Source organism: Lissotriton vulgaris, chromosome 3_1 (genome assembly GCF_964263255.1).
Source record: "Lissotriton vulgaris chromosome 3_1, aLisVul1.2, whole genome shotgun sequence".
Classification (NCBI taxonomy): domain Eukaryota; kingdom Metazoa; phylum Chordata; class Amphibia; order Caudata; family Salamandridae; genus Lissotriton; species Lissotriton vulgaris.
This window is the reverse complement of record NC_141689.1, coordinates 532,354,282-532,381,160: the sequence shown is the minus strand read 5'-3', so window position 1 is coordinate 532,381,160 and position 26,879 is coordinate 532,354,282. Positions and strand designations below refer to the sequence as shown.

Sequence of the window (26,879 nt, the reverse complement as noted above, 5' to 3'; positions counted from 1 at the left end):
TTTCTGGTCCATTTATCATAGGTACTGCATGATTGATAGAGGGTTGCTTGCAAAGTAAGCTAACTGTATGTTCTCAATAATAATAATCTTTATTTGGATATAAAAACAGATATCCTTAAAAGTGCTATTCAGTAATTCCCACAAATCAACACGTTAATAAAGGAAATAGGGAGCACATTTTAACAACAATTGATCAATGAGAGTTGTCCGGATCGTGTTGTTCAATTTCTGTTGCCTATTAAAGATTAAAACATTGTATGCCAAGCGACAAAAACGCATAACATTACGACAAAAGGGGTTTGATGTGCTGACAGTTTACGACATTCAACTTGTAAAAAACTGTCCATATTCAAGAAATTACTACTAGTTATGATAAAATGCAGTCAAATTAAAATGGAACACTAGTCAGTGACAACAATTATGATAAAATGACACCGGTTATAAACAATTTAAAAACTTTTAGCAAAATACGTTTTAAATTTAGACAGTTAGATAGGGGAGGGAAGGGTTTGCTGGTCCTTCCGGCGTTAGCGTTAAGATACGGTATGCGTGCCGTATGTTGGTTGTGAAGGCTATGTTTAAAACTATGTTTTCTGGGCTCCAAGATGTAATAATTGCTTGTCTGTATGTGATTGTGCTAAATTGAGAGTGGAGACAGGTGGTCACGTTGCAGGTACTGCAGCCTGCCACAGTGTGTGTATGTGTGTATGTGTGTGATCCTGTCATTGGTTTGGTTGACAGCCAGTCCAAGGATACAGAAATGTGTAACGCTCACATCTTCAAAATGGCTAGACCCTTTGAATGACTTACTGACTGGACTTCAGAGGCAGGGCCGGAGTGGTCGTACCGGGCGTCTGGCATTTCCCCAGTTGGCTGGAAAGGTGCGGGTGCTTTTGAGACTGTGGGGGCTGGCTTTGGTACTGGAAGCCGGTTTTGCACTGCCGCTGTAATATCAGCTCCCAGTAACAAAATTAACAGTGCTTCACACGGGCAGGCCCTGGACCCCCACCCCACTGCCCCGCGGGGGGCTGGTCTGACAAAATTGCGAGGGCTGCTTTGTGCCAGTCTGGCCCTGTTCAGAGAGCTTCTTCCAGGGTTCTGGTGAGCTACCAGTAGTTCCCGAGCTAATTGTTGTGGACCCCTGATTGAAACAATAGGACTGTCAGCGAATGAATAGACTTGTGATCATATCCGATGGCAGTGAAGGGACAATGGTAATGTTTCAGGTTTTAGAGCACAGTAGAGAACTTGGAAAAGTTCATTGAAAGCAATGTAATCATGACAGTGGAAATAAACTGCTACACGTCAGCTTGACTGTGCTCCGCTGAACCTTTGGGGAGGAGATGTGCGCTGGAGAGGAAGCAGAGGTGAGTGGCAGAGATGACATCCATCTTGTCTAAAATAGCATTTTAGATGAAAATGTGGCATAACTAAAACACATTTTTAAATACACTTCTACCCATCATGGCATTCGTTTCAATTGCAATTATATCAACTCAGCCTATATGTGTGATCATGTAGAAAAGAAAACATTAATCATCACTGTTAGTGCATAAAATAGAAACTCCGAAAAACAGTCAAACACCCCTGCTCTCATAGCACGCTGCGACTCAACAGGGGGTAGCTCATTTCTACTCTACGTACAACTACTATTGAAAGGACACCATGACGTCATCAAATACTGCACGGTCAAGCGCTTCTTCCCATCAGCGTTATACAAATGTATTCACCCATTGCTTTATTATTTAATTCATGTATTCATTCATAGGGGGCAGAATCCCTGGGACAGGGACGCAGGAATCATGACCAGCACACACAAAGTAATCCGGGCAGTTTCTTTCCCATAACAAGATGCTCGTAAGAAACATGCTTGCTATGACACTCAGGCATAGATGCATCAAGGTAAAATCCGCTCGCAAAGGGGCAGATTCTCAGAATCTGCCCCTTTGCGACCAGTATTTTTGCATTTGAGATGCATCATCCCAAATGCAAAAATCGCAAATTAGGAAATCGCAAAATTGCGATTACTTGCATTTAAGGAATCTTAAATTGAGATTCCTTAAATGCAATGCATTAAAGAAATAGTGATTCCGCTAATAGGGCTCGCAAATTACCATGAAGTTGAACTTCATGGTAATTTGCAAAAACTTTGAAAAATGCACTAAAGTGCATTTTCCAAAGTTTCATGTTGCGCACACACATGCCCTACGGGCATGTGTGTGCTCACCATATATGCACAGATCAATTTCAGGGGTGCAACAGGGTGTCCTTTGGACATTCCTGCACCCTTGAAATCGCATTCTCAATTTGCTATTCGCAAATTGCGATTACTTGCATTTAAGGAATCTTAAATTGAGATTCCTTAAATGCAATGCATTAAAAAAATAGCGATTCCGCTAATAGGGCTCGCAAATTACCATGAAGTTGAACTTCATGGTAATTTGCAAAAACTTTGAAAAATGCACTAAAGTGCATTTTCCAAAGTTTCATGTTGCGCACACACATGCCCTACGGGCATGTGTATGCGCAACATATATGCACAGATCAATTTCAGGGGTGCAACAGGGTGTCCTTTGGACATTCCTGCACCCTTGAAATCGCATTCTCAATTTGCTATTCGCAAATTGCGATTCGCAAATTGAGAATGTCTTCCCATTCATTCCTATGGTCCTCTAGGCCCTTAGGAATTAATGGGGAGGTATTCCTTAATTGCGACTCGTAATTTGCGAGTCGCAGCTAAGGAATTTTAAGAAATCGCTATTTATTTAGTGATTTCTTCATGCATTGCATTTTGCTATTTCTTAATAGCGAATCGTTATTTTTCGCTATTAAGGAATAGCAAAATGGGCTCTTGATGCATCTGGGGGTCAATTCCTTACAGCATGTTGACATGTTTTTCATGGAGTCATGGCCCAGTTAAGCATCTATTGCAGGATAAACGAGTCCTGGGCTTCATGGGAACCTGCTGACCTTGGCACCTTCTTCCTGAGAAGCTCAGTTATCCTTGTACAGCAGTTGTGGGCACCATGTTACCACAATACAGTTGTTTTTGGCAGTATTTTTACATATCATAGCAGTGGTAGAAGCATGTTTACTGTACTCACAAGCATATTTTTTTTATCATGGCACAATCACCCCGCCAGAATGTTTATATTGTCCCTGTACTCCAAATCTGATGTTTACCACGGTAGAGGAATCAGAGGCAGCCTGTGTATCATAAACATTAGAGGCGTGGTTTGTAAAGTTTTTTTTTCTGAGTAGTTGTGTGTCACTCACTCATAAATATCGAAGAGTAAGACATTTTCATTCCAAGACAAAAAGCTTTGTGGCTCTGGTCCTAGAGTAAGCGTCCTGGAAGGTCATAAGTATGGAGCAACAGAAAGGGAAAGAAAAAAACGTAGTCAAAGAAAAAAACGTACAGTCAAAGAAAAAAAAACATTAAACTAGGCCCGAAAACCCAGGAGAGAGCTATAAATCACATGTAAGTCTGAAATAAACCATAACTACCCCTTTTTACCATGTTTTAGTGAACATGTGGCTCATGTATGCGGTGGCACTGAAGTTACCTATGTATTCATGCATTCGTGTAGGCACAAAGACAGCTCGAACGCTAAGCACTATGCAAAACCAAGTACCTATCACGCTTGACATGACACGTAAAGCCATGATATAGAGTAAATTGTATATTACATGCTAGATAACAAGGAGCCATGTCTGAAGAAGAGGAAGTCAGGAGAAAAGCAAAGTTTTTCAGAAAAGTAGGTTGTTTTCAATCCATCTGGCGAGGCGTTTTCTAAAGCGGAGGCAGTAAAACTGAAAAGAATACCTGGCATAAAAACCTTTCCTTAAAAAAACACGTGCAGAATATTCAGTATGCGCGCGCATGTCGTGGAAGTGTCCGTGCCAGTATTGCTTTTATTGGCTGATCAGAGATGGGGCCGGTCCATGAAAGGGCGACATGTCCGATGGTGGCAAGGCACAAGAATGCATGATCACGATATGCCACCTCCTAAAAAGGGTCACGTTTTATGTTCTCTGCTATTGGCATTGGAAGGACCTTGTATAAGGCCCTACGGGGGCATTCATCTAGGCATCGGCCTGCCGCTACAGTAGAGCTGCATTTGCACGTGAATATATCAGCAGAGCTGAGCGTGTTTGCGTTGGTACACATTTAGTATAGGACGGACGCTGAGGCTGACAGTAGAAACAAGGCAGTCAGTCCACTGCAGAGTCGATGCAGTGAATAAACGAGCCAAGGACAACATCCGGGTCAGAGCTATTGGAAGTAATGTCTGTGCTGAGCACTGTACTGCACAAGGTGGTTGTGGGTAACATAGCTGCCAAGTTTTCAGAAGGCTCATGTGCGAAATTTGTATGGCTTCAGTGTACTTATGAGGGGCATTCAAAACCCAAATGTGTGACACTTAGAGAGACGCTTTCTCGCGAGTAAAACTAAGCAATGAATGTGATGGTAACAAATAAATATAAAAAATAACATCCTTTTGAGCAACAAGAAGCTTCAAACAAATCTTGAAACTACTGCAAAGCACCTGAAATGGAAGGTCACTAACCTACTGACCCTTTATAAGCTGTTCATATTGTAAAACAATTGTGTAACCATGATATTGAAAAATAATCGATAGGTGAAGGCTGATAATGATAAACAGAGCGCTTAGAAGCCACATGCCGTAGCTATTAAACAATTGTTAGATATGGGGGTCTCTAGTTGGCAATGGCTATCACCTTTGTCCAAATAGGGACCCTTACTTCTAAGTCAGGATAAGGGGATTACACTCCTTAATAACCCCTGCTCACCCCCTTGGTAGCTTGGCAAGAGCAGACAGGCTTATCTCAGAGGCAGTGTGTTAAGCATTTGTGAATATACACAGTAATACAGTGATAACACTACAAATGGACACAACACAGGTTTTTATAAAAATAAGTATTCTTTCTAAAAACTTAACACAAAACCACAAACGACAAAAATCCAAAATACTACACTTAAGATTACTTAAAAGATGATTAAAGTCTCTTAGTTCAAGTTGTTGGTAAATGCAACAAAGTTCCCAACAAAGTACCTGGATGCGTAACGCAAAGTGAACAAAAGGCTCGCAAAAGGGGAGATGCGTCGGTTCCGTGACCCGGGGGAACGGTTGCGTCCTTCCTCAATGCCGGCGCTGAGTAGGGGACTCGTCGTGAGCCTTATCGGTGCGGAGGTGATGCGTAGATACTCGGCCTGCGTGCCCGACGCGTTGGGCAAGATGGCGCCTTGATGCGATGCGATGATCCGGTTGCGATGGGAGAAGATGGCGCCCTTGATGCTGTGATGCAATGACGATGCGATGACGCCCTGGCAGCCTGGCGACGACTTTGTACTTTGGAGCCGTGACAGGCCCTGCGACACGCTTCTCTGGTGATGTGATGGCGGCTCTCTCGGTGGCGTCACGCTTCTCCGGTGATGCGACAGCAGGCAGCTTCGATGAGCACACGCTTACAGGGAGATGCAGCGAAGGCTCGCTTCTCCGGCGTTGCGATGATTTCAGCTGCGGCGGCGACACGCTTCTTCTCGATGAGTCGCGCTTCCAGCTCTCAGCAGCATGCAAGAGTCTGGAGTCAGAATTCCCAGCAAGGAAATTCAGGAGGGAGCTGGAGGTGAAGTCTTTTGTCCCTGAGACTTCAGCAGGAGGCAAGCACAGTTCAAGCCCTTGGAGAACATTCTGTAGATGAAAATCCTTACAAAGTTCCTTCTCCTTTCCCTTGGCAATGAAGCAACCAGTGCAGGCCAACCCAGCAAACAGCACACTGGCAGAGGGGCAGTCCAAACTCCTGCAGCTTCCTTGGTACTTCTTCTTGGCAGAAAGGTTTCTTGTTCCAGAAGTGATCTAGTTTCTTGGGATCAGGGTCCCAATATTTATACCCCAAAATCCTTTGTTCTCTGAAGGCAGAGAGGACTCTGCCTAGTTCAAACCAGTTCCTGAGCACTTTGTTTACATGATTCTCTTCTTCCTTTCACTGTGCAGGGCAGAGACATCAACCGCCCCACAGGAGGTGGAGCCAGCACAGGGGAGGGAAGATACAGCTCTGGAGCACTCTGTTGACATGATTCCTCCTCTCCTTTCACAGTGCAGGTGAGAGACATCAGACAAGCCACAGGGGGTGGAGCCAGCATTGTAGAGGGAAGGCCCAGCCCTATTCAGGTCCCAGGTGAAACTCCTCCCTCCCATCTAGATGCAGATCTCTCTATTCACCACTGGGCTGCCCCAGCCTGTCTCCATGGAATTCCCCAGCCCTGTCACACCCAAACCCAGACAAGGAATACACAACCCAGCAGAGGCAGGCTCAAATAGTTAGGCAAGCAAATACCTGCTTTCTAAAAGTGGTAGTTGCAAACACAGAATATTAAAATAAACTTTATTAAAAGATGTATTTTATTATTCTGAGTTCAGGCATACTAAATTTGAATTTCTACCATGTTCCCTGAGTTATTTAGGATTATAAGAATGTAATAATCTTAACTGCCCTTTCTGGCCTATGAGAACAGGTAGCCTTCAATAGTGAAAAATGAAAATGGCTGTAATTCACTATTAGAACAGGCTACACACATCAGCGCATGTGCTACCTTATGCTTACAATGCACCCTGCCCTTGGGCCTACCATAGGGGTGTCTAATATGAAGCAAAGGGAAGGTTTAGGGACTGGCAAGTGTGTGCACTTGGCCAAGTCGACATGGCAGTGCTAGACTGCACACAGGCCTTGCAATGGCAGGCCTGAGACACATTTTACAAGCTGCTTCTGTGGGTGACACAACCCGTGCTGCAAACCCACCAGCAGCATTTGATTTACAAGCCCTAGGCACACATGGTGCACTGTACTAGGGGCTGACAGATAAACCAAATAACCCAATCATGGAATCCAATCAATACATTAATTTAACATAGGGAGCACTTGCACTGTTGCACTGATTAGCAGTGTCACAGTGCCCAAAGGATAAATCCAGCAAAAACATAGCAAAACAGAGGAGACAATCCGTCAAAATGGAAGGGAGACTCACGCCAATGATGTCAGGTCTAACACGTGCCCCCTCCAGCTGAAATGTCGGGAGAACTACCCTTCCCCTTGGGAGATCTCTTTACTAAGGTGGAAAAATCTGTACAGACGATCAGCGTTGGCGTGTTCTGTACCTGGGCGGTGTTCCACCGTAAATTCCATACCCTGTAGGGAAATGGCCCACCTCAACAACTTTGGGTTCTCACGCCTCATCTGCATCAGCCATCTGAGGGGCCTGTGGTCGGTCTGAACCCGGAAGTGAGTCCCAAACAAGTATGGTCTCAACTTCTTTAGTGCCCAGACCACAGCAAATGCCTCACGCTCAATTGCACTCCACCTCTGTTCCCGTGGAAGTAACCTCCTACTGATGAAGGCTACAGGTTGGTCTAGGCCCTCTTCATTGATCTGTGATAGAACAGCCCCTACACCATGCTCTGAAGCGTCTGTCTGTACAATGAATTCTTTTGAGAAGTTGGGAGCCTGAAGCACGGGTGTTGTGCACATGGCAGTCTTCAGGGCGTCAAAAGCCTTCTGAGAGGTGTGAGTCCAGTTCACTTTCTTGGGCTGTTTCCTGGAAGTCAGCTTAGTCAAGGGTGCAACAATGTTGCCATACCCCTTTACCAACCTCTTGTAGTACCCCGTGAGTCCTAAAAAGGCTCTCACCTGTGTTTGAGTTTTTGGGGTTCCCATGCCAGGATGATATCAATCTTGCGTTGTAGGGGTGCCACCTGGCTGCTTCCTACCTGGTGACCCAAGTACTCAACGGAACCCTGCCCGATCTGGCACTTACTTGCTTTGATCGTGAGGCCTGCCTTGCGGAGTGCCATCAACACTTCCCAGAGGTGCTGCAAGTGTTCTTCCCAACTGGCGCTGAACACTGCAATGCCATCCAGGTAGGCGGCACTGAAATCCTCCAGCCCAGCCAACACCTGGTTGACCAACCTCTGAAAGATGGCAGGTGCATTCTTCATCCCAAAGGGCATAACCCGGAATTGGTAGTGCCCATCTGGTGTGGAGAATGCTGACCTCTCCTTAGCCCCATCAGTCAAGGCGATCTGCCAGTACCCAGGCGTCAAATCAAATGTGCTGAGGTACCGTGTACCCCCTAACCGATCAATGAGCTCATCAGCTCTGGGGATGGGTTGTGCATCAGTCCTGGTGACTGAATTGAGCCCTCTGAAGTCTACACAGAACCGGAGTTCGGGTGTGGCACCCGGCGAGGCAGCCTTTGGGACCAAGACCACTGGGCTTGTCCGAGGACTCTTTCAGGACTCAATGACCCCTAAAGCAAACACCTTGGAGATTTCCTCCTTAATGTAACCCCTAACCTTGTCAGTCACTCTGTAAGCCTTGTGCTTCACAGGAGGACTGTCGCCAGTGTCTACATCATGGACGCACCACTCTGTGACACCAGGAACCAAGGAAAATAGATCAGAGAATTGCCCCAACAGCTGGCGACAATCTTGCTGCTGATCAGGGGTCAGGGTGGCAGAGAGGATGACACCATCCACTGACCCATCTTGCTCTGTTGCAGACAGGAGGTCAGGAAGAGGCTTGGTCGCCTCCTCCATTCCATCATCTGTTGCTAGGAGCATGCCCACTTCGGACCTTTCTAAGTGGAGCTCAAGGCAGTTAACATGCAGGACCTGCAAGGGGTTCCTGGGAGACCGCAAGTTCACCAGATAGGTGACATTACTCTTGCGCTCCACCACCTCATATGGACCGGTCCACCTGTCCTGGAGCGCACAAGGCACCACAGGGGCCATGACCCAAACTTTCTGTCCAGGTTGAAGCTCAATCAGGTTGGCATGCTGATCGTACCACCGCTTCATTTCCTCCTGGCTGGCTTCCAGATTTGCTTGAGCAAGATCCCTGAAACGCAGAGTCTGGTTCCTGAAGGCCAGCATGTAGCTATATACATCCTGGGGAGGTTTCCTGGGAGATTGCTCCCAGCCTTCCTTGACCAAACTCAAAGGTCCTCTTACCGGGTGACCATACAAAAGCTCAAAGGGGCTGAACCCTAGAGACTTTTGTGGCACCTCAAGGTAGGCAAACAGAAGGCATAGCAAGAGGACGTCCCACTTACACCTCATTGGTTCTTCCAGACCCATGATCATGCCTTTAAGGGTCTGGTTGAATCTTTAAACCAGCCCATTTCCTTGTGGGTGGTAAGGAGTGGTGAACTTGTAGGTAACACCACACTCCTTCCACATAGACTTCATATAATTGGAAATGAAGTTTGTACCTCAGTCAGACACAACCTCTCTGGGGAACCCCACATGGGAAAAGATCCCCATCAGTGCACGTCCCACCACGGGGGCCGTCACTGTCCTGAGTGGAATATCTTCCGTGTAGCGTGGTCCACCAAGACCAGGATAAACCTGTTGCCCATGGCTGTCTTGGGGACCAGTGGCCCCACAATGTCAACCCCCACCCATTTAAAGGGGGTCCTGACTACAGGGAATGGTTTGAGAGGGGCGTTGTGCCTCCTTCCTTTTTTCCAACTTGCCTTGCAAGTTTGACTGGTCCTACAATGAGTATCTGAACTCTGCTGCATCTGGGGCCAATACAAGTGGGAGACAAGCCTTTCAAAGGTCTTGTTCTGCCCCATATGACCAGCTAAAGGAACATCACGAGCCAAACCCAGTAGAAGGCTCTAAAGCGCTGGGGTACCACCAGCACACGGGCTGACCCAGGCTCAACAACCTTAGGCTCGCTATAAAGGAGACCATTCTCCCAGTAGATCCAATGTGATCCAGACTGATCACCTGCTGCCTGGTTTGTGGCCTGTTGCCTCAAACTCTCAAGAGAAGGGCACTTCTGCTGCTCTTTACAAAAGTCCTCCCTGGAGGGATGCCCTTCTTGCTGCCAATGGGTCGGCTCAGGAAGGTTCCTCAGTTCAGAAACTTGCTCACCATTGGGTTCCAGGGCATCCCCCTCAAGGTCTGCCTCCTCCTGGACCGTGGGAACAATGGGGGCTGGTTTCCCGCACTCCCTACCTCTTCTCTTTAAGGCAGGTCCCTGGGCATACTTTCAGGCTCCAGAGTCTCTTGAGCACCCTTAGCTGCCATAGACCGAGTGGTCACACATGCCCACTCAGACAGACCCAACATCTCCAAATGCACCTTCCTCTCCACCTTAGCCCAAGGGTAGCTTTATAAATCATTGCCTAACAGACAATCAACAGGCATGGATGGCCTCACAGCTACTTGAAGAGTACCAGAGATCCCCTCCCCCCACTCAAAGGGAACTTGAGCCACCTTGCAATTTCTCTCTGTGTTGTCAGCTGAAACAAATGGGAAGAATGCATTGGGGACTACCTGCTCTTCAGAGACCAAGTGACACTTGACAGCTGTCAATCTTGCTCCTGTGTCTCTGAGAGCCTCCACTCTATGGCCATTGATGGTCACCCACTGCCTGTATTTTTTAGTGTTCTCAGGCAGCTGAGTTTTAAGGACCATCTCAAAGTCTCCTAATGAGACAAGGGACATTTCTGGGGGACCCCACCCACTTTGGGCACCCATCTCCTCCCCACCCAGGGTTACACTGGCCATCTGACGGGGTGGTGCACGGGGTGGCACATACTGTCCTTTCTGAGGACACTGCAGAACATACCAACAGTGTCCCTTCTGCTTACACTGAAAGAAGGTAACATGCCCCCTATGAACAGGTTTACCTGTTGGGGGTCCTGACTTCTTTTCAGGGGGAGGCTGGGAACGCTTACCTTGGTTCCCTTGGGAATTACTTTGGGGACCTTTTTGTAACTCCCTCTGTTTGCCATTGTCCCCCCCACTCTTCAGCTGGGGACCCTGCCCACCTTTGGCGGAGTCTCCCACAAGACCCTTGTGGACCCTGGTACTGACCCAGCGGTCCACCACTTCAGCAAGCTTTTTAGGGTTAGTCAACTTGCAATCAATAAGGTGCTGGCGTAGCTCTGGAAAACAATTAGCAGACAAGTGCTCCCTAGCAATCAAATCATAGAGCGCTTAAAAATGATCAACATTGCTACCCCTCACCCAATCATCCATAGCTCTCCAAAAGAAAGACACATATTCTACCCAAGTGGTTCCCTTCAGTTTCATACAATTCCTGAACCTTTGTCTATAGAGCTCTGGAGTTAACCCATACCTTGTCATCAATGCTTCCTTCATGTGGTGATAAGACATCCTATGCTCACTGGGTAGGTCTAACAAAGTATCCCTCCCTTCAGTCAGAAAGCGGCCCCATAACCCCGCTCCCCAAACCTTCTCAGGGACCCGGTGGGCAAACATTGCTATCTCATAGGCTGCAAACCAATGACCAATATCTTCACCTTTGTGAAAATCTTTGATGACATCCCTGGGAATATGTACCCTGCCTTCTGAAGACACAGATGGTGCGCTGCCACCAGAGGGATTTATTTCTAAGCCCTTGGCCTTGATCTCTAACTTCTTCAACATTCTCTCATGCTCCATTATCATTCTCTCCCTTTCCAAAGACAACCTGTTATTCTCTGTTTCCTTCTGACTCTCCATCTTAAGCTTAGCCATCTCCAGCTTGTGCGCCCTATTTCTCTCCCTGTCTTCCAACTCTCTGGGGGGACAGGTCTTTGGAAGAGATGCTGCTGCCAGGCGGGGATGGCACCCCTCCCCTGGCTGGAAACTCCGGCCCATCAATGTGCTCATTAGCATCCCCAACAGGCTCCACCACAAGATCAGGGACATTTATAGCTTCTACCCAGGCCCTCAGCGCCTTTTGGTAGTCTTCCTTTTTAGAAATGCCTGGTGTAGCAACTTTCAATTTCCTGCATAGATACTTGAGCTGTTTCACAGTGTAGATTTCCAACCTCTCTACCTCAAAATCAAGATCCATAGATGCAACAGATGCTGGTTTACTCATGGTAGCAAAAATTGGGAGACCAAGGAAAAAGGATTCTAAAAAAAAGTATGTGGTCGCGTTTGGTCTGCACTCACTAGTAGTGTACACCAATCACTGTATATAAAACACAAATGCAAAGTCCAAATCCCACCGCTGCCACCAATGTTAGATCTGGGAGTCTCTAGTTGGCAATGGTTATCACCTTTGTCCTAATAGGGACCCTAACTCCTAAGTCAGGATAAGGGGATTACACTCCTTAATAACCCCTGCCCACCCCCTTGGTAGCTTGGCACAAGCAGACAGGATTACCTCAGAAAAACACACAACATGATGGACGTAATGTTGCACAATGGCAAAACATTCACCCCCAGTCTCAGATCTGGATTTAATCCATCGTTATTTTGCTCACCAAGCCACCCCAGTTCAGACATGGCCATATGCAAATCAGTCTTAACCCTGTGCCTCATGGGAACAGTACAGCCCGAACTGCCAAGCCGTGTAAGTGTGGCTCAATGATTAGAGCGGCAGACCCTCATGCAGAGGTCTAGTCCGGGACCAGGGTTCAATTCCCCGCCTCGGCGGGTCTAGGGCTCAAAATTCCACGGACCTGATAATTCTCGCCTCGGTGCCTATTCCAATCATGGAGTGCAACTCTGGGCAATAGCTTGCTTAATCTCCACAACGACCCCCACAACGCTAAGGATGCCTGGCCTCCACCTTGGGGGTGCCCAGGAGTGGACGCCTCACAGGGAAAGCCAGGATGGGTTCCACAGCGGTATTCGTACAAGCGCCTTGAGACCCTTGCGGGTGAGTAGTGCGCTATACAAGCATCAATTTACATTTTACATTTATGTCTACCCTGGACCGGAATCAAGCATCCTAGGAGCCGTCTTCAGCCAGGATAGCTTGACTCAGTGGCTTAGTGAGCACGGGACCCACGTCTGGGCATACCCTTCCCACATCGGGTGACCATCAAAACACACAAGATGATGGACGGAATGTTGCACAATGGCAAAACATTCACCCCCAGTTACAGATCTGGGTTTAATCCATCGTTATTTTGCTCACCAAGCCACCCCAGTTCAGACATGGCCTTACCCTTCCCACATAGGGTGAACAGAAAAACACACAAGATGATGGACAGAATGTTGCACAATGGCAAAACATTCACCCTCAGTCACAGATCTGAGTTTAATTCATCGTTATTTTGCTCATCAAGCCACCCCAGTCCAGACATGGCCATATGCAAAGCAGTCTTGACCCTGTGCCTCATGGGAACAGTCCAGCCCGAACTGCCAAGCCATGTCTACCCTGGACCGAAATTAAGCATCCTAGGACCAGTTTCTGTCTATCAGCCGCCCTGGTGCCCACCCAGAGCACCCACAAGAAACAGGTTAAGGGCTGTGGAAGGAGCCCGGGGTCCCCTGCGGCTCCAGCCTGCTCCCCACATGGTACGATGCGAGATCTAAAAATGCTCCTACCAGATGCCAAACTACTGTGTCCCGGGTTGGGATCGCAAAGACACAGTAAGTGAGTCGGCATCGGGGGATGGGGTACCCAGGACCGTCAAAGACTAGAGGAGAGCCTTTTCATTTAAGTTTCAGTCCTGGGGAATGGTGCCTGAGGGCCTTTTTAAGGCTCGGGGGCACGTGCACCGGTCCTTGAGTCTTTAATGGCCCCAGGGACACTTTTCCCTGGGGCCGGCTCACTTACTGTCATCAGTGATGTAATCAATTATGTCACTTGAGATGTCATCAGTGATGTCATAAATTATATCATAGAACATGTCATGAGTGATGTCATGTGTGAGGTCATAAGCACTGCATGGCGGGGATGCAAGTTCTGTTTTTTTTTGTTTAAAACGTTAATGTGTCATTAACAAACTCAACTAACTATAATATTACATTAAGATTTATTTTTTTCAGTGAATATGTATATATATATATACATATATATATATATACGTAGTAAGAAATATAGTACTATTTGACAAATCTTCGCAAACAATGGCAGACATTTAGCATGTTCAGCTCACAATTAGTGTATTCAAATTTGTGTTGCTTCATCGCGAGGAAGGTACATTTAACAGGGGGTCCAAAAAGTGATAATGTACTAAGAACTACGGTACTGTCTCATGAATTGGCATAAAACTAGTCAAACCTTTAGCTTGCTTTTTTTTCTCTTGTTTTGTAAAGTTTTTTGCAGATTAGTCAAAGGGAAGAAAGTTTAAAGGGTACAGTGATACAAAATCTTTCATATGGTGATAACTTTGTTGCCTTATCCCCGATCCGCACAAAATTTATGAGGCCCTTATCACGTTAGCTTACTCTTGATATTTTAAGCTTCATGTATATCCGTCAAGGAGGGGCAAAGTTAAATGGAGATGTGGGGGGTAAAAAAGTGCCCATTTGCAATTAGTTTTGGCACTCGTTATCAAATCAGCATGACATTTGATAGGTAACATCCTTGGTGCTGTTACATGGACCAGTATGAAATTTGGCAGAACCTTGGCATGTTTACTTTACTCTTAGTATGTGAAGTTTCATGCAAATCCATCAACAGGGGGCAGAATACCAGAGTAAGGAGGGTACAGAAGTGTGTATTGCATTGCATTTCATTTCTTTACTCGAATTTCAAAGAAAATCATAAAAGATAGCTTGCACACAAAATACATATTGACATAAAGCACATAAAATGCACAGGAATGATGAGCACTAATAGATACAAATACATCAGTACTAGGTAGCAATAGTAAAAAAACGGAGAGCAACTCTGCAGTGCTTAAAATTGTGAAGGAGTGTGGCTCACTGATTAGAGCGGCAGACCCTGATGCAGAGGTCTGGCCCAGGACCAGGGTTCAATTCCCGACGCGGCAGGGTCCTGAGCCCCAAAATGTCCACGGATTCGATCATTCTCGCCTCGTTGCCTACTCTAATCATGGGGTCCCACGCTGCAACTCTGGGCAATAGCTTGCTTAATCTCGACTACGGCGGCCCACCCGCTGCGGGATGCCTGGCTATCACCTTGGGGATGCCCAGTAGGGGTTATCTCACAGGGAAAAAGCCAGGACAGGTTCTCAAGGCAAGGGCCTTGATGCCTTCGGGTGATATGTGCGCTATATAAGTCGCAATACATTTACAACCTTAAAAATAGGTCATTCATAATGAATTCTAAAGAATTTATACAACTTACAACATAACACAAAGTGCAGTAAAGATTGATGGGCCATATTATCACAGGCACATTTTCTCGCTTCCAAGTTATTTAAATATCCCAGCAGGAAGCATAGGATATGACAAAGACTGTCAGTTCAAAATCTTAGCAATAAGCCACTTTCCCAATAATTGGACACATAAAACAATAGGGTTCTAAGCCTGGATTCGATTTTAGGGGATACAATTCCTGACTAATGGTTTGCTCAGTTCCAAACTTTCCTTTACAGCCCAACCTCTTTCTATGAATGATTGTTTCACAGTGTTTAGCATTTGTACATATTGACAAAGGATTGTCAAATAAAGAAGATTTGCCCTGAGCGGTGAAGTTCTGCTTACCTTTTTGAAGTTAGGGAATATTCAAGACCCGTTCACACCAAACACGATCATTAATTATGTTATTACTAAATGAAGGCGGAGGGTTGTTTCATTTTGAACGCCAAAACAAAAGGAGTCCCATCTTAGTAAAGTCCTCAAGAAAAGGCAAAGTCAGTTCCTCATGACAAAAGTAGTGGGGGGAAGTTGAATGGGGAAGTGAGAGGAGACGCCTGCAAAAGCGTTTTTCCTCTTCTTACAAAGCTCGACAATCTCCATGAACCCATACTCCACTACCACAGCATGCAACAGGGACACATTGCTTGGTGTTAATATCTATAAGAGGAGAAATCAGCTTGCCCCCACACTGCCTTACAAACATTAAATAGTGACCATATAACTTCCTTACATTTTGTATTTCTCTGCCTAACATTTTCTACCTAAGATCCAATAGCATAAAAACAAGACCTACATTTGGAAATCTGGGGACACTCTCTAAACTTTTCTTGTTAAAACATATTCATTTACTAATAATTAGCTATCCAGCGACAGATTTTCCACCCTGATGTACACAACTTTTAAACATGCGTAACACAGGTTATATGTAGGGCCTGGCGTTTAGCATGGCTGAGTATGTTAGCCCCAGCCAACAGCCTCTCTCACACCCTGCCCCATACAGATAGACACACATTTCAATTACCTGCAGTGCAATGAGACAGGCAGGTTACTGTGCACACCCGAGGGCAGTTCCTCATGGTGGCTGGCCCGCCAGTGTAGTCTCTGGCACGATGGGGGCCACAATGTAAGCCACCACAGTTCCTTTCCCTTTCCAGAATTCCTGGGGAGGATTCTTGGCAGTGTATCTGCCCAAAGGAAGATGTCGGCCATTCCCCTTTTGATCCTTACTTCTACCCAATCCAAGATGGTGGCTCCCAATTCATGCGGTACTTCACCTCCTGGGGGTATTTAAAAGATTGGTTTTCTCTTCGTCCTTGCATCCCAACACTTTGTTACTCCTGTTGGTGTGTTCTTTCGCTCCTGTTGGTTTATTTCCTCACTCCTGTTTGTGGATCTTGTTCCTGGTGGTGTGATTCCTCACTTCTGTGTGTGGTTCTTGCTCGAGATTTAGGTTCCTGCCTCTTGCCTATTTCTCCATTTGTGTTCCTACACTTTGCATTTGCCCACTCGATTCGTTCCCCTAGTCTTACTGGAGCTTAGCAGTCATCTTTCAAGGTTTTTTCCCTTTGGGGTTTTCCTCTTTTTGGACTCCTTCCGGGAGGCACTATCTTCTAAGGCACTAAAATTGTCGGTGGCATCGTGGATACTGGATGAGGTCATCCATACCACTGGCAGACCATGAATGTCAAGAACTGGGGTCTAAGGTCTTCTCGTCGTCAAGGTTCCTCACCTGAGGGATCCGAATGGGTATTTTATTTGTGGACTCTCATTTAATGGGTTCACATACCAAATGTTTGGATTTCTGTCTTTTAACCCTTTCAAGTCCAATGACACATTATTGAGATGCTTATTTCTTGAAAAGTACTGAACGGCTCAGACCAACCAACAGCACTTCTCTAAATAAAGTTCTACTTTTATTCCATGATTGTTATAATTCCCTCCAGGGCTTCTTTCAGTGATGGAGATTCCTATGGGAGTTAAAATGGGAACTGCTGTTTTTTTTTACCACCCCTTTAAGTGTATCCCTACCCTAGGGAGTTTGTATGAAACTCAAAACATTATCAGTATGCTAAACATGTTAAGTTTATTACAAGTGTTGTGCATATTTGTAAACCTATGCTATAGTTATTAGCAAATCACTGATTTTTTTTACCCCTCCCTATTCATATTTGCCCGCCTTCTAGCATCAGCATGAAACCTAAGATTCCTGCACTGGACTAAACAGTCTACCAAATATCATGCAAATTCATTTCGCAGTGCCAATGTTATTACAACATGATATTATTATTGACCCCATTTCAATGCTGCCCCCCTGACGGATCTGCATTAAACTTGCCATGCCTACAGAAGACTAAATATGATAAATATTTGCCTCATTTCATGTGGATTCGCCCTGTTTAAGGAATGGTTTTTGCTCACATGTGGGTGTTCTTCCTGCGTTCTAAAAAACATATTAGAGAACCTATCAAGAGCTAACGCAAAAAAATACAATCAATTAGACAAGTACTAACTTATCAATTGAGAAGATAGATAGAAATATACATTAAAACAAAGCAGATGAAAACGGTTAACCGAAAAACAGTATTGCAAATTACTATACCAAGCAAAGCACAAGATGAGACAGGGTAGAACTAAAAGTACACACGTCACTCACTCCCTTGAGAAGACACAAGGTGGATTTTGAGATATTCTGGTGCTTTAAAAGAAAGTTGACCGATGTGCGTGTGTCCACGCTTTATTGGCTGAGACTGTCCACACATACATTCTTGGACGCTTGAATTCTGGTGTAAGCATTACACTTGGTTTATAGGTACACAGTAGGAACCCCAAGAGTTATTGAATAAGTGGGTAGATCTGAGGTAACAATAGTTAGGGCTCTTTTCTATGACAAATGTTATCTGCCAAATGAGTATTCACGATTTCGTAGCTGATGCTAGAGTTACTGCATAATAAACTGCCTTTTCTCGGTGTAAAGGGACCGCTCCACGGGGCATGATTCTAATTTGCCTGGAGCACTGATATTCTTTTTATATTTCCTTCTTACCAAGGAATCTAAAAATGATATATTTTTCATTTTAAAAGTGATTTGTGTGCTGCATTTTTGTCACCTCAAGATATGTTTTAAATGAACAACTGCGGATTAGTATCTCTCACTTAATACACTATAAGAAAAGCAAGCTAATTGCCAAATTTACAGACATCACAGACCAACAGTTTTTCATAAATGCCAAGTTTAAAGCCATCACAGACCAATAGTTTTCCAAGACAGGATACATCATTAAAATAAAACAATTCTGCCATTTCGATTGCTGTAATTATTTCTGTTCCCAAAAAGGTTTAAAAAAATGATCTATTTCAACAGCATGTCCAGACACCTTTTTACATTTTTTTAATTCATGAAGAACACCATCTGCACCCATATTTACACACGAGTGAAAAATAAATACGCCAAAAGATTTATTTGAATATTGATAAGGCGACAGAACTCTGCTTGCTCAAACACCTTTCCCGTACTAAAATAACTAAATATATTTGATGTTCTATCCCAAACCAATGGGAAGCCTTTTTACTCATACTGAACTAAGACATGCATCTGACCACAGAAGAACATACCCTTCATTGGCCACTGCACAGTTGATAGGCAGAGCCTGTTATCTGATCAACTTCATGCTAGGCAGCCACAACTATAACACATAAACTGCTTACCCGGTAAACAGGCAAAACTACTAGCAGGGAGTTAAAATTGCTAAGTAGGAAGGGCAATAATAGGTCTGAGCGAAATTTCTGTTATATGGCGTCATCTTGCAAATTTCCCAAATTTATGCCATAAGTGCTGGAACACAGGAACAACGCGAATGAGCTGAATGGAAGCAACTTTTGTTCATGGAGCTTGTGTTTTTGGGCATTATTTGTTACTGCAAAATGTGTCCTCACATGCAAATAGGACACAAGAAGAAAATTTTCACTCAAATATGGTGGTAAATTCTGGTTTTGTATTTTGCTTAATTTCGAAACATTTTTGCGCAATTATGCAAAAGCAACAAGCTGGCTTGCTCCAACACCTGAGGATTTACCAGCAGGAGCATCTGAAACAGTTGGGACCTACAGCTAGGCTCTAATGAGCAGGTGCAAGGATCTTCTTGTGGGAAGAATGTGAGAAGACCTTGCCCTTGAAAAGATACACGTATTGACAGCAAAAGATGACCACTACTTTCTAAAACCCTATCTTCGATGCGTCAACTTGAGAACGAGGCTAGCTTACTAGAATAGTTCAGCTAAAAAGTGCAGTGTCCATCATGGAGAAACCCAATGAATCCATGCATTAGGCACCATTCGTCCATGCATCATGGATTACATTTAAAATGTGTGTAAATGTGCGATAATGATGAAGCTTTATGAGGTATAAACCAAAATCACATAACATTAGTAAAATATAACAACACATGTTAACGGCACATTTGCATATAACTAGCACATAAGCAATTGTTGCTGCAAAGAGGTAAATGAATTTACGTTCTCAAAGTCAAAGCGTTACTTACTACTTCTGTCATCTAAAGTAGGTTGCAACCAAGATAATCACCTCATTGATCAGTACTAGAATTCAGATTTACATACACCCTTTTGAATTATCCTCTTCATTATTCACATCAATTGAACATGGCATAAATCAATAACAGAAAGAAATCAGTCTCATATCGTGAATACTTTGAGACCTAGGTCCTTCCTGTACTGAAATCCAACACTGTGGCCAAAAACAGTATCAGTGCACGACAAAGGTCATGGCCAAGGGCAGGTCTGTTTGCCACTAGTGACATGTTATGGTAAATAAGGTCCCATAATGGCATCTAATAAATCTCAATGTATAAATCAATCATCAATGGTAAGTTTTTTTCGAGCAACTCGCAGATAAGTTTAGCAGACGAATTAAAAAAATGTGAGCACAATTTGGCCAACTTCTGACACTCGATTATAAAAGAACCTGAGTTGTTTTCATGAATTTGCTTAATTCCTTGCACTGGACACGCAGAGATTTCTAATCCACCATGCATTCCAAGACTATCAGGATGTTTTTCTTCCCTCGAGCTCTTAATAGCTGTTTGCCAAACATTATTGTGGTGAATGCAATCTGCCAAAATAGAACCTATGGAAATGTTTTCACAAACACAGCTGTGTAACCTTTCCTCATATTCCTAAGGTAAAAACAAAGGTTTCCTTGAAACGGTGACGAATAAAATGTAGCTTTGATGCTTGCAGTTAGGCCTCGAGGCTTCTCGGTATCTTGAAGATTGGATTATGATATATTTAAAATAATGCACATCCGAATCAGTTTGGCATTAGCCCATTTATGGAAACACATTGGGGTCAAAGGAATTTAAAGGCGAGCAAACAAAAGAGTGTCCAGTTAGTGCTTATGCTGAAGTCGAAAACATATTTTGTCTCTATTTGCCCATATTGCATTTTTTTAGCCGTATATAGTGATATAGTCCCACGCCAGCTGACAAAGTTTATAGACCACCTCATGTTCATTCCCTACGAGCGGTCGCTCCTTTCTGGCTGCATGTTTCAGCTCCGTGGAGTGCGTTTCTCTGTCCACACTATTTCTGCCAATGGGTCTTCGCACTCGGCTGTTTTCCTTGAGGAAGGAAGAATGCAGCTTATCTATCACTATTGACATATTTTTCTAGTTCAACGAGACCTACTTGATTATTTTTATACTTATTACTCATAGATACATTGTTTTTCTGATGCACTTGTGCCTAGCCCTAACATGGCCCCTAAAGGCTTCAGAGTGATTCACAAAGTACAATATGTACAGATGGAAATGTGCACATGACACACCGAAGGAGTATCATACCAGTAACAAAAGAAGAGAAGGGGACACAAAAATGGCTGAAACTCATTGGAATTAAAATATGTCAAACAATGAGGACTCTTGTAACACATTAGAAAAACATGTGTTTCTCATGTCTGCGCACAAGTTAATACGGTACCTTTAACGCCAAGCCACATTCTGATTGTCTACTGTGTAAAATGCCTGTAGTGGAGTTTAGAAAGCACAAGCCTAGCTGGGCGGAAGTGAGCAGTGTACAGCCGGAGAAGAGAAGCGTGCAGCACTGGGTACCACTCATGTCAGAGAAGTGGGAAGGGGTAAGGCCGCTATGAAGACCAGGAGTTTCGGTGGGGCAGCTTCTCTTGACCAAAGACAAGATTATCCTTCAAGAGATGGGTCTACTGCTTTATCCTGAATTATGAGGGCCTTGCAACCTCACCAATTATGGCCACGACGAGGGACATGGGCAGTGTGGGTTGCCCCAACAGAAATGCATTCTTATGTCCTACTCATTTTTGCGGTCTCACGAGTCAGTAGACACAGTGTCTGTTTTGGGTTTCTCGAGTGACATGTTGTTGAGTATAAATACACCTAGGCAATTAAGTGTATGTACCAGTTTATTGTCTGGAGCTCGTGATTGCACATCCAGCTTCTCTGCACAGACTTCATCAAGTGACCAGTACATTCCCAGTTCTACATCACAGTTAAAACATAGAATTCTCCAGTTGCTAAGCAATGCTTCAAGTAACAACACAACCCATCCCCATTCTTATAATAAAAATAACAATACTTAAGGAAATATCAAATAACTAAATAACTAAAAGAATGAAGAGATAAGGATAAAACAAAGAACACACTTATATTCCATTACATGGCTATTGGGGTTTCCGAGCATTGACTCCTTCAAGTACATAATCTGCTAACCATTTAGGTAGTCTTCTAGTTCTTTCTGAAATACACTCATCATGATTCTGAAAGGGAGTCATTTCCTCAGGTATAGCTATACTCAGACTAATCTCAGACTGACTCACACCACCACCAGACTGAGAAGTTCACCATCCGCATTCACAGAACTCTCCACCACTTCTTCACGAGGAGCTTCCGCATTAACTCCATCCATACATTCACTACTACAAGCAAGGTCATCATCCAACCAATGAAAATTACCAGGAGTGTTGGACTGTGAGACATCACTTTCAAATAATTTGGAAGTTAAAGCAACACTATGCATGTTCCACACTTTCCCACTCCAGTCTCTTACAGCATTATTGAGCACTTACACCACTTCTTCTGGCTCAAGAAATTGACTTCCGCCTTTTTTTTACTTTACCAGGTTTTTTAATCTGAACCCAATCACCAATGTCAACAATGGCAGGTTTGGCTCCTCGTTTTTCATCTCAATATGGGTTAACCTTAGCATTATGTTCCATCTGTTACGATTGTTGAGTACAAATACACGTAGGCAATTAAGTGTATGTACAGGTTTATTGTCTGGAGCTCGTAGCTGTACATTCAGCTTCTCTGCACAGACTTCATCAAGTGACTTGTACATTCCCAGCTCTACATCACAGTTCTAACATAGAATTTCCCAGTTGCTAAGCAATGCTTCAAGTAACAACACACCACATGTTCTATGTTACCTACCAAACAGTTAAGAGTAAAGACTTTTCATCAGCTTTGCAATGTGTAGACTACATTTTAGCTTCAGAGCCAGGGCTTCCAAGTTGCATAATAACTAGATTTAGACTCTGATTACTAGTGGCTTTGATGGGGTGAGATACGTGCTGCCATTTGTAAATAAAGGTACTTCTAGTTGGCGTATTTACTAGTTGTAGTAAATACAACTGTTCCAAGTGTTCTGTCAGAAAAAAGGGGAATAAAGTAGAATTCAGTGTTGTCAGCACCAAATTCTGAATGTATCAGTAGTATTCCCTGCTCATTTTCAACCAGTAACTTGAAGCAGGTTGCAACTGTCAAAATGTACCTGGGGAAAATTTAGGGGTGTGCAGTAATTACTCCACATCAAATAATTCTGATCTTTTCTCAAAAAGGAGCTGTGACCGGATCGGAATTTAGTGAATACCTTGCTATAAGAGTTTAGAAGGGATTCCAATATCGCAGTCATTAATTTCTGAACTGGAAAACCAGCACCTATCAGGCTCTGGCCTAGACTGGGCGTGTCCTCCTGGTTCAGAGTAACCGGTATTATGAAGGGGGACTGTGTGCAGTGTTGCTAACCCTCTTGACAGTTATAAATGTAAACTTGCTGAACCTCATTTTGGAGAAAATCCTACAGGAAGAGCATACACTTGAAATCCTGGTAACATTTCTTGGGGATTGTCAAAATAATGAAAACCCTTTCCTTCGAAAAATGGGAACACATTCAACTAAAAACATAACACCAGGAAAAAGGGACAAGCGGGAGAGGGAAATAGCACAAGAAAAAATGTAGTGAGTTGATCTTCTAAGGAATAAACAGAGTAATCAAAGAGGTACTAGACAGGCAGGGTTAGAGATATTAATGTGTATGTGGGGCATCAACACTACGGTATACACAGGGGTAGATGTACTAGGAAATACGGAAGGGTGTAGTTGTGCAGTAATTAGTAGGGGGTAGTGGTATTGGAGTGTAAGAATGTATAAGTATTGAGGTCAGCGTCGGATTGGTAACACGGGCACTCGGGCAATGCCCGAGGGGCCGGTGACCAGTTCCAGCTGTGGGCTGCTTTTTTGAGCAGACTGGGGGCCGATTAGAGTGATTTCGGCATTGTTCAATGCGGCCAGCAGCGCAGTGGGTGCCTGAATGGCCTTTCTGCAGGCAGATGGGGTCCATTACCTCTCATTTAGAAACAGGATAAGGTGTTACTCCCATTCTCTCGCTGGGCCGGCCCATTAATGTGTGTGCACACTGAGTGGTGGCAGGGGGACTGAGCAGAAGTTGCCTCACTTGTTTTCAGGTGTGTTTCACCAGTGTAAACTAATCATGCATTTTTTATTCCCCCCCCCCCCTATTTTTTTTAAAAAAAATTATAACGTTTCACCGAAACAGTGTTTTAAGGAAAGGCAAAATGCAAATGTGGGCCATTTTTTTTTTTAGCGTGCCCGGGCCAATTTTTTATCCGAATCCAACCCTGATTGAGGTACAGGTAGGGAAGCTAAAAAAGGTTGTTGGTAGGTGACTAGTCCTTTGTTTTTACCAGCATAATTGGAAATGAAGAATACTAAGGGGCACATTAGGATGGGTACAGAGGGACCGCCCGCCATAAGGGCGGGGGTCCCGTGCCCGCCATCCTGCATCCCTAACATTGTGGCGGGCGTTGCACTCAGCACCGCCCGCCACATTGTGAGGGAGGCATGTTGTGCACTTCCATGCACAACATGGCAGGCACCGCGCAGTGCCTGCCATGTTGTACATGGAACTGCAGGGGGATACCATAGGTACCCCCCATGTGCACCTCGAACCCCCCGCCCGGAGTCCTTGGGGGCCCACAACGGCCCCCCTAGCAGACTCCGCATGCCTTTACGGAAAGGCATTTCTAAAAGCACATTGTAATATGGCTGCCGGTGTCTGAAATACACCGCCACCATATTGCAGCCTTTTCCGCCCCGGTCGCAAGTCGACCGGGGCGGAAATACGGCGGACGGTCTTTCCCTCCGCCGCGGACCCCCCCCAGCCATTCTAATATGGCGGGGGGTCATTTGTGCACGGATGGCGGGCGGATTGCCCCCTTCGGGCCGTAGGTGACCACCGCCGGTCCGGCGGGGGCAATCCGCCCGCCATCCTAATGGGGCCCTAAGTCTGCTGAGCATTACTTGAGGTGTTATCCGTGGGTGGGTTAACAACCATCCACGGGGCTGATAAGTAAGACCTACTTATTTATGGTCTAAGGAAAAAATCATGAAGTATTACTACTAAGGATGTGCTTGACTTTAGTCTTAAAATCGCCATTTTTCACATATTGTACAGTAATGTTATTTTTATAATTTTGGAAAGTAATAAAACGTATTATCTAGGGCGTGCCCAGTTCTTTATTTGCGATTTTGCATATATATTATGGAATTAATAAATGTATTTTCGAGTGGTTAAGGGCTGCACTTCCTTTCCCCCTCTCTTTACATTTCTGTTCCCAGGTCAATTTTGTTAGACAAGTTTATAACCTTACTATTTTGCAAAGAACAATTTTGTACTAGTCCTATATTTTTAACAGGAGGATTCAAAATATATTTTATCCAGTCTGCAGCGCGTCACTTTAGGTGTTAGCCGTGGGCTGGGCAATGACCATCCACGAGCTTAAGCTTTTACATTTTCTGTAGCAAACCTGACTTAATGTATGGCTTACTTAAGTGAATCTGAAATAATAAAGTTTACTTACTTTCAATTTAGTTTTGGTAGGTGTAAGACTATTAGGATATAGACAGATGATGAGTTTCTGTCATGGGCGGAGGTAGATTTGGTAGGATAGGAGTAGTGGTAAGAGGATATTCGCAGGGGTACTAGTATATAGTAGGGATAGTGGTACTAGGGTATAGGCAGGCAGCAGAGATGCTAGGCAGGTGTAAAGGGTATGAGGGATTAGCTAAAAGTAGAAGCCAGTGATAGTGAAAGCAAAATCACAATGATGGAAGAGGGGGAACCGGACATGGTATATGGCAAGGGATGAAAAGAGAAAGAAAGAAAAGTAAGAGTAGAATGAAGGGGGACAAGATCTAACAAATGCTCTATATGATTTTGGAATAGTTTGCCTGCCATGAACAGCAGTCACCAAGATGGATTTGACATCTTAGCAATGTTATTAGTTGAAAAAGAATTGAGGAAACAACGTTCTGGAGAAGGTTTTTACAAAAACAGGAATCCTTAAATGCATCTCAGAGAACAGTTTAACCTTTTTAAAATGACGTTTTAAGAGGGGGGTGGGGGTCAATGGAAATATAGCTTATTGTTAATGGGAGACTTATTATTACGTTTTCTTTCCCTCAAAATGTAAGTGTTTATTTTACGCGTACAGTGTATACTAGGAGGTTTTAATGAAAGCTGTTGTTATATTTCACTGTTTTAGCAGAATATTGTTTTTATGTTTTTTAGAGACAATTCATAAAGAATCTCTTCTTCAGCTCTCAATGAGATGGGGACTTGTGAAGCTTTCCAAATTCCTTGCATCTTTGCCTGGAGGACCCCTTGCACTAACATTGCCAAATGATGACGGACAAACACCTTTGGAATTAGCCGCAGGGAATGGGCACACAAAACTTGTTGAAATCTTCGAAAAGTAAGTGTTTCCCTAATATGAGCTTTAGTGATTTGTGTAGCATATGATTCTGCGGTTTTTTTTTATTTCAGAAAACTACCCTGTAGAATAGCAATTTCCTATATACCTAAAATAATTTTAAAACAAAATCTGATCTCCGCTTCCCCAGGCTTTCAAGTAAATACAGAATCACAGACATCAAACAAGTTAGGAAACATGGAACCCGATGTATTAACTACTGGTTGCAAAAAAAGAAAATCTGTCAATTCCCAACCAGTATTTTTGCGACCAGTATAACATTTTACCAACTGATCTATATACTAACAGATTGGTTTTGAAAAAATTAATGAGGTAAGTCACAAATTGCGACTCACTTCGATTGGTGGCCATCACAGGGATGGAGGCCTGCACCAGCCAGTAGACCACCATGTCTGTGATCACCTGTAAATAAAGTAAACCTTTTTTTTAATACAGCCCAGATTTCTCAAAGGAAACAACTACATTGTAAGAAAAGTGTTTACTTTTTTTTAAGTTTAAGAGGCAGCAGTGGTCCCATGAAGCAACCACAGCCCGTGCAAGTAAGAGTGGTGGGCAGTGGGGCCCGGTGTGGAGGTATTTCGACGGACAATGACGAGAGAAAGTTAATTACTTATTTAAAGTTCACTTGTGATCGTTCATCAAAATCCCCCCACC

The 26,879-nt window shown here is 44.2% G+C and overlaps 1 protein-coding gene across 4 annotated transcripts in view; it reads left to right on the top strand.

Annotated features, from left to right (window-relative positions):
- ARHGEF28 (Rho guanine nucleotide exchange factor 28) overlaps positions 1-26,879 on the top strand; it is a 954,264-nt gene that overhangs the window by 429,423 nt on the left and 497,962 nt on the right. For all 4 annotated transcript variants that reach the window (XM_086960785.1, XM_086960787.1, XM_086960786.1 and 1 more), the window contains exon 5: positions 26,024-26,207. In XM_086960785.1, the coding sequence (XP_086816911.1) occupies positions 26,024-26,207 (184 nt within the window). The remainder of the gene's footprint in view (positions 1-26,023; positions 26,208-26,879) is intronic.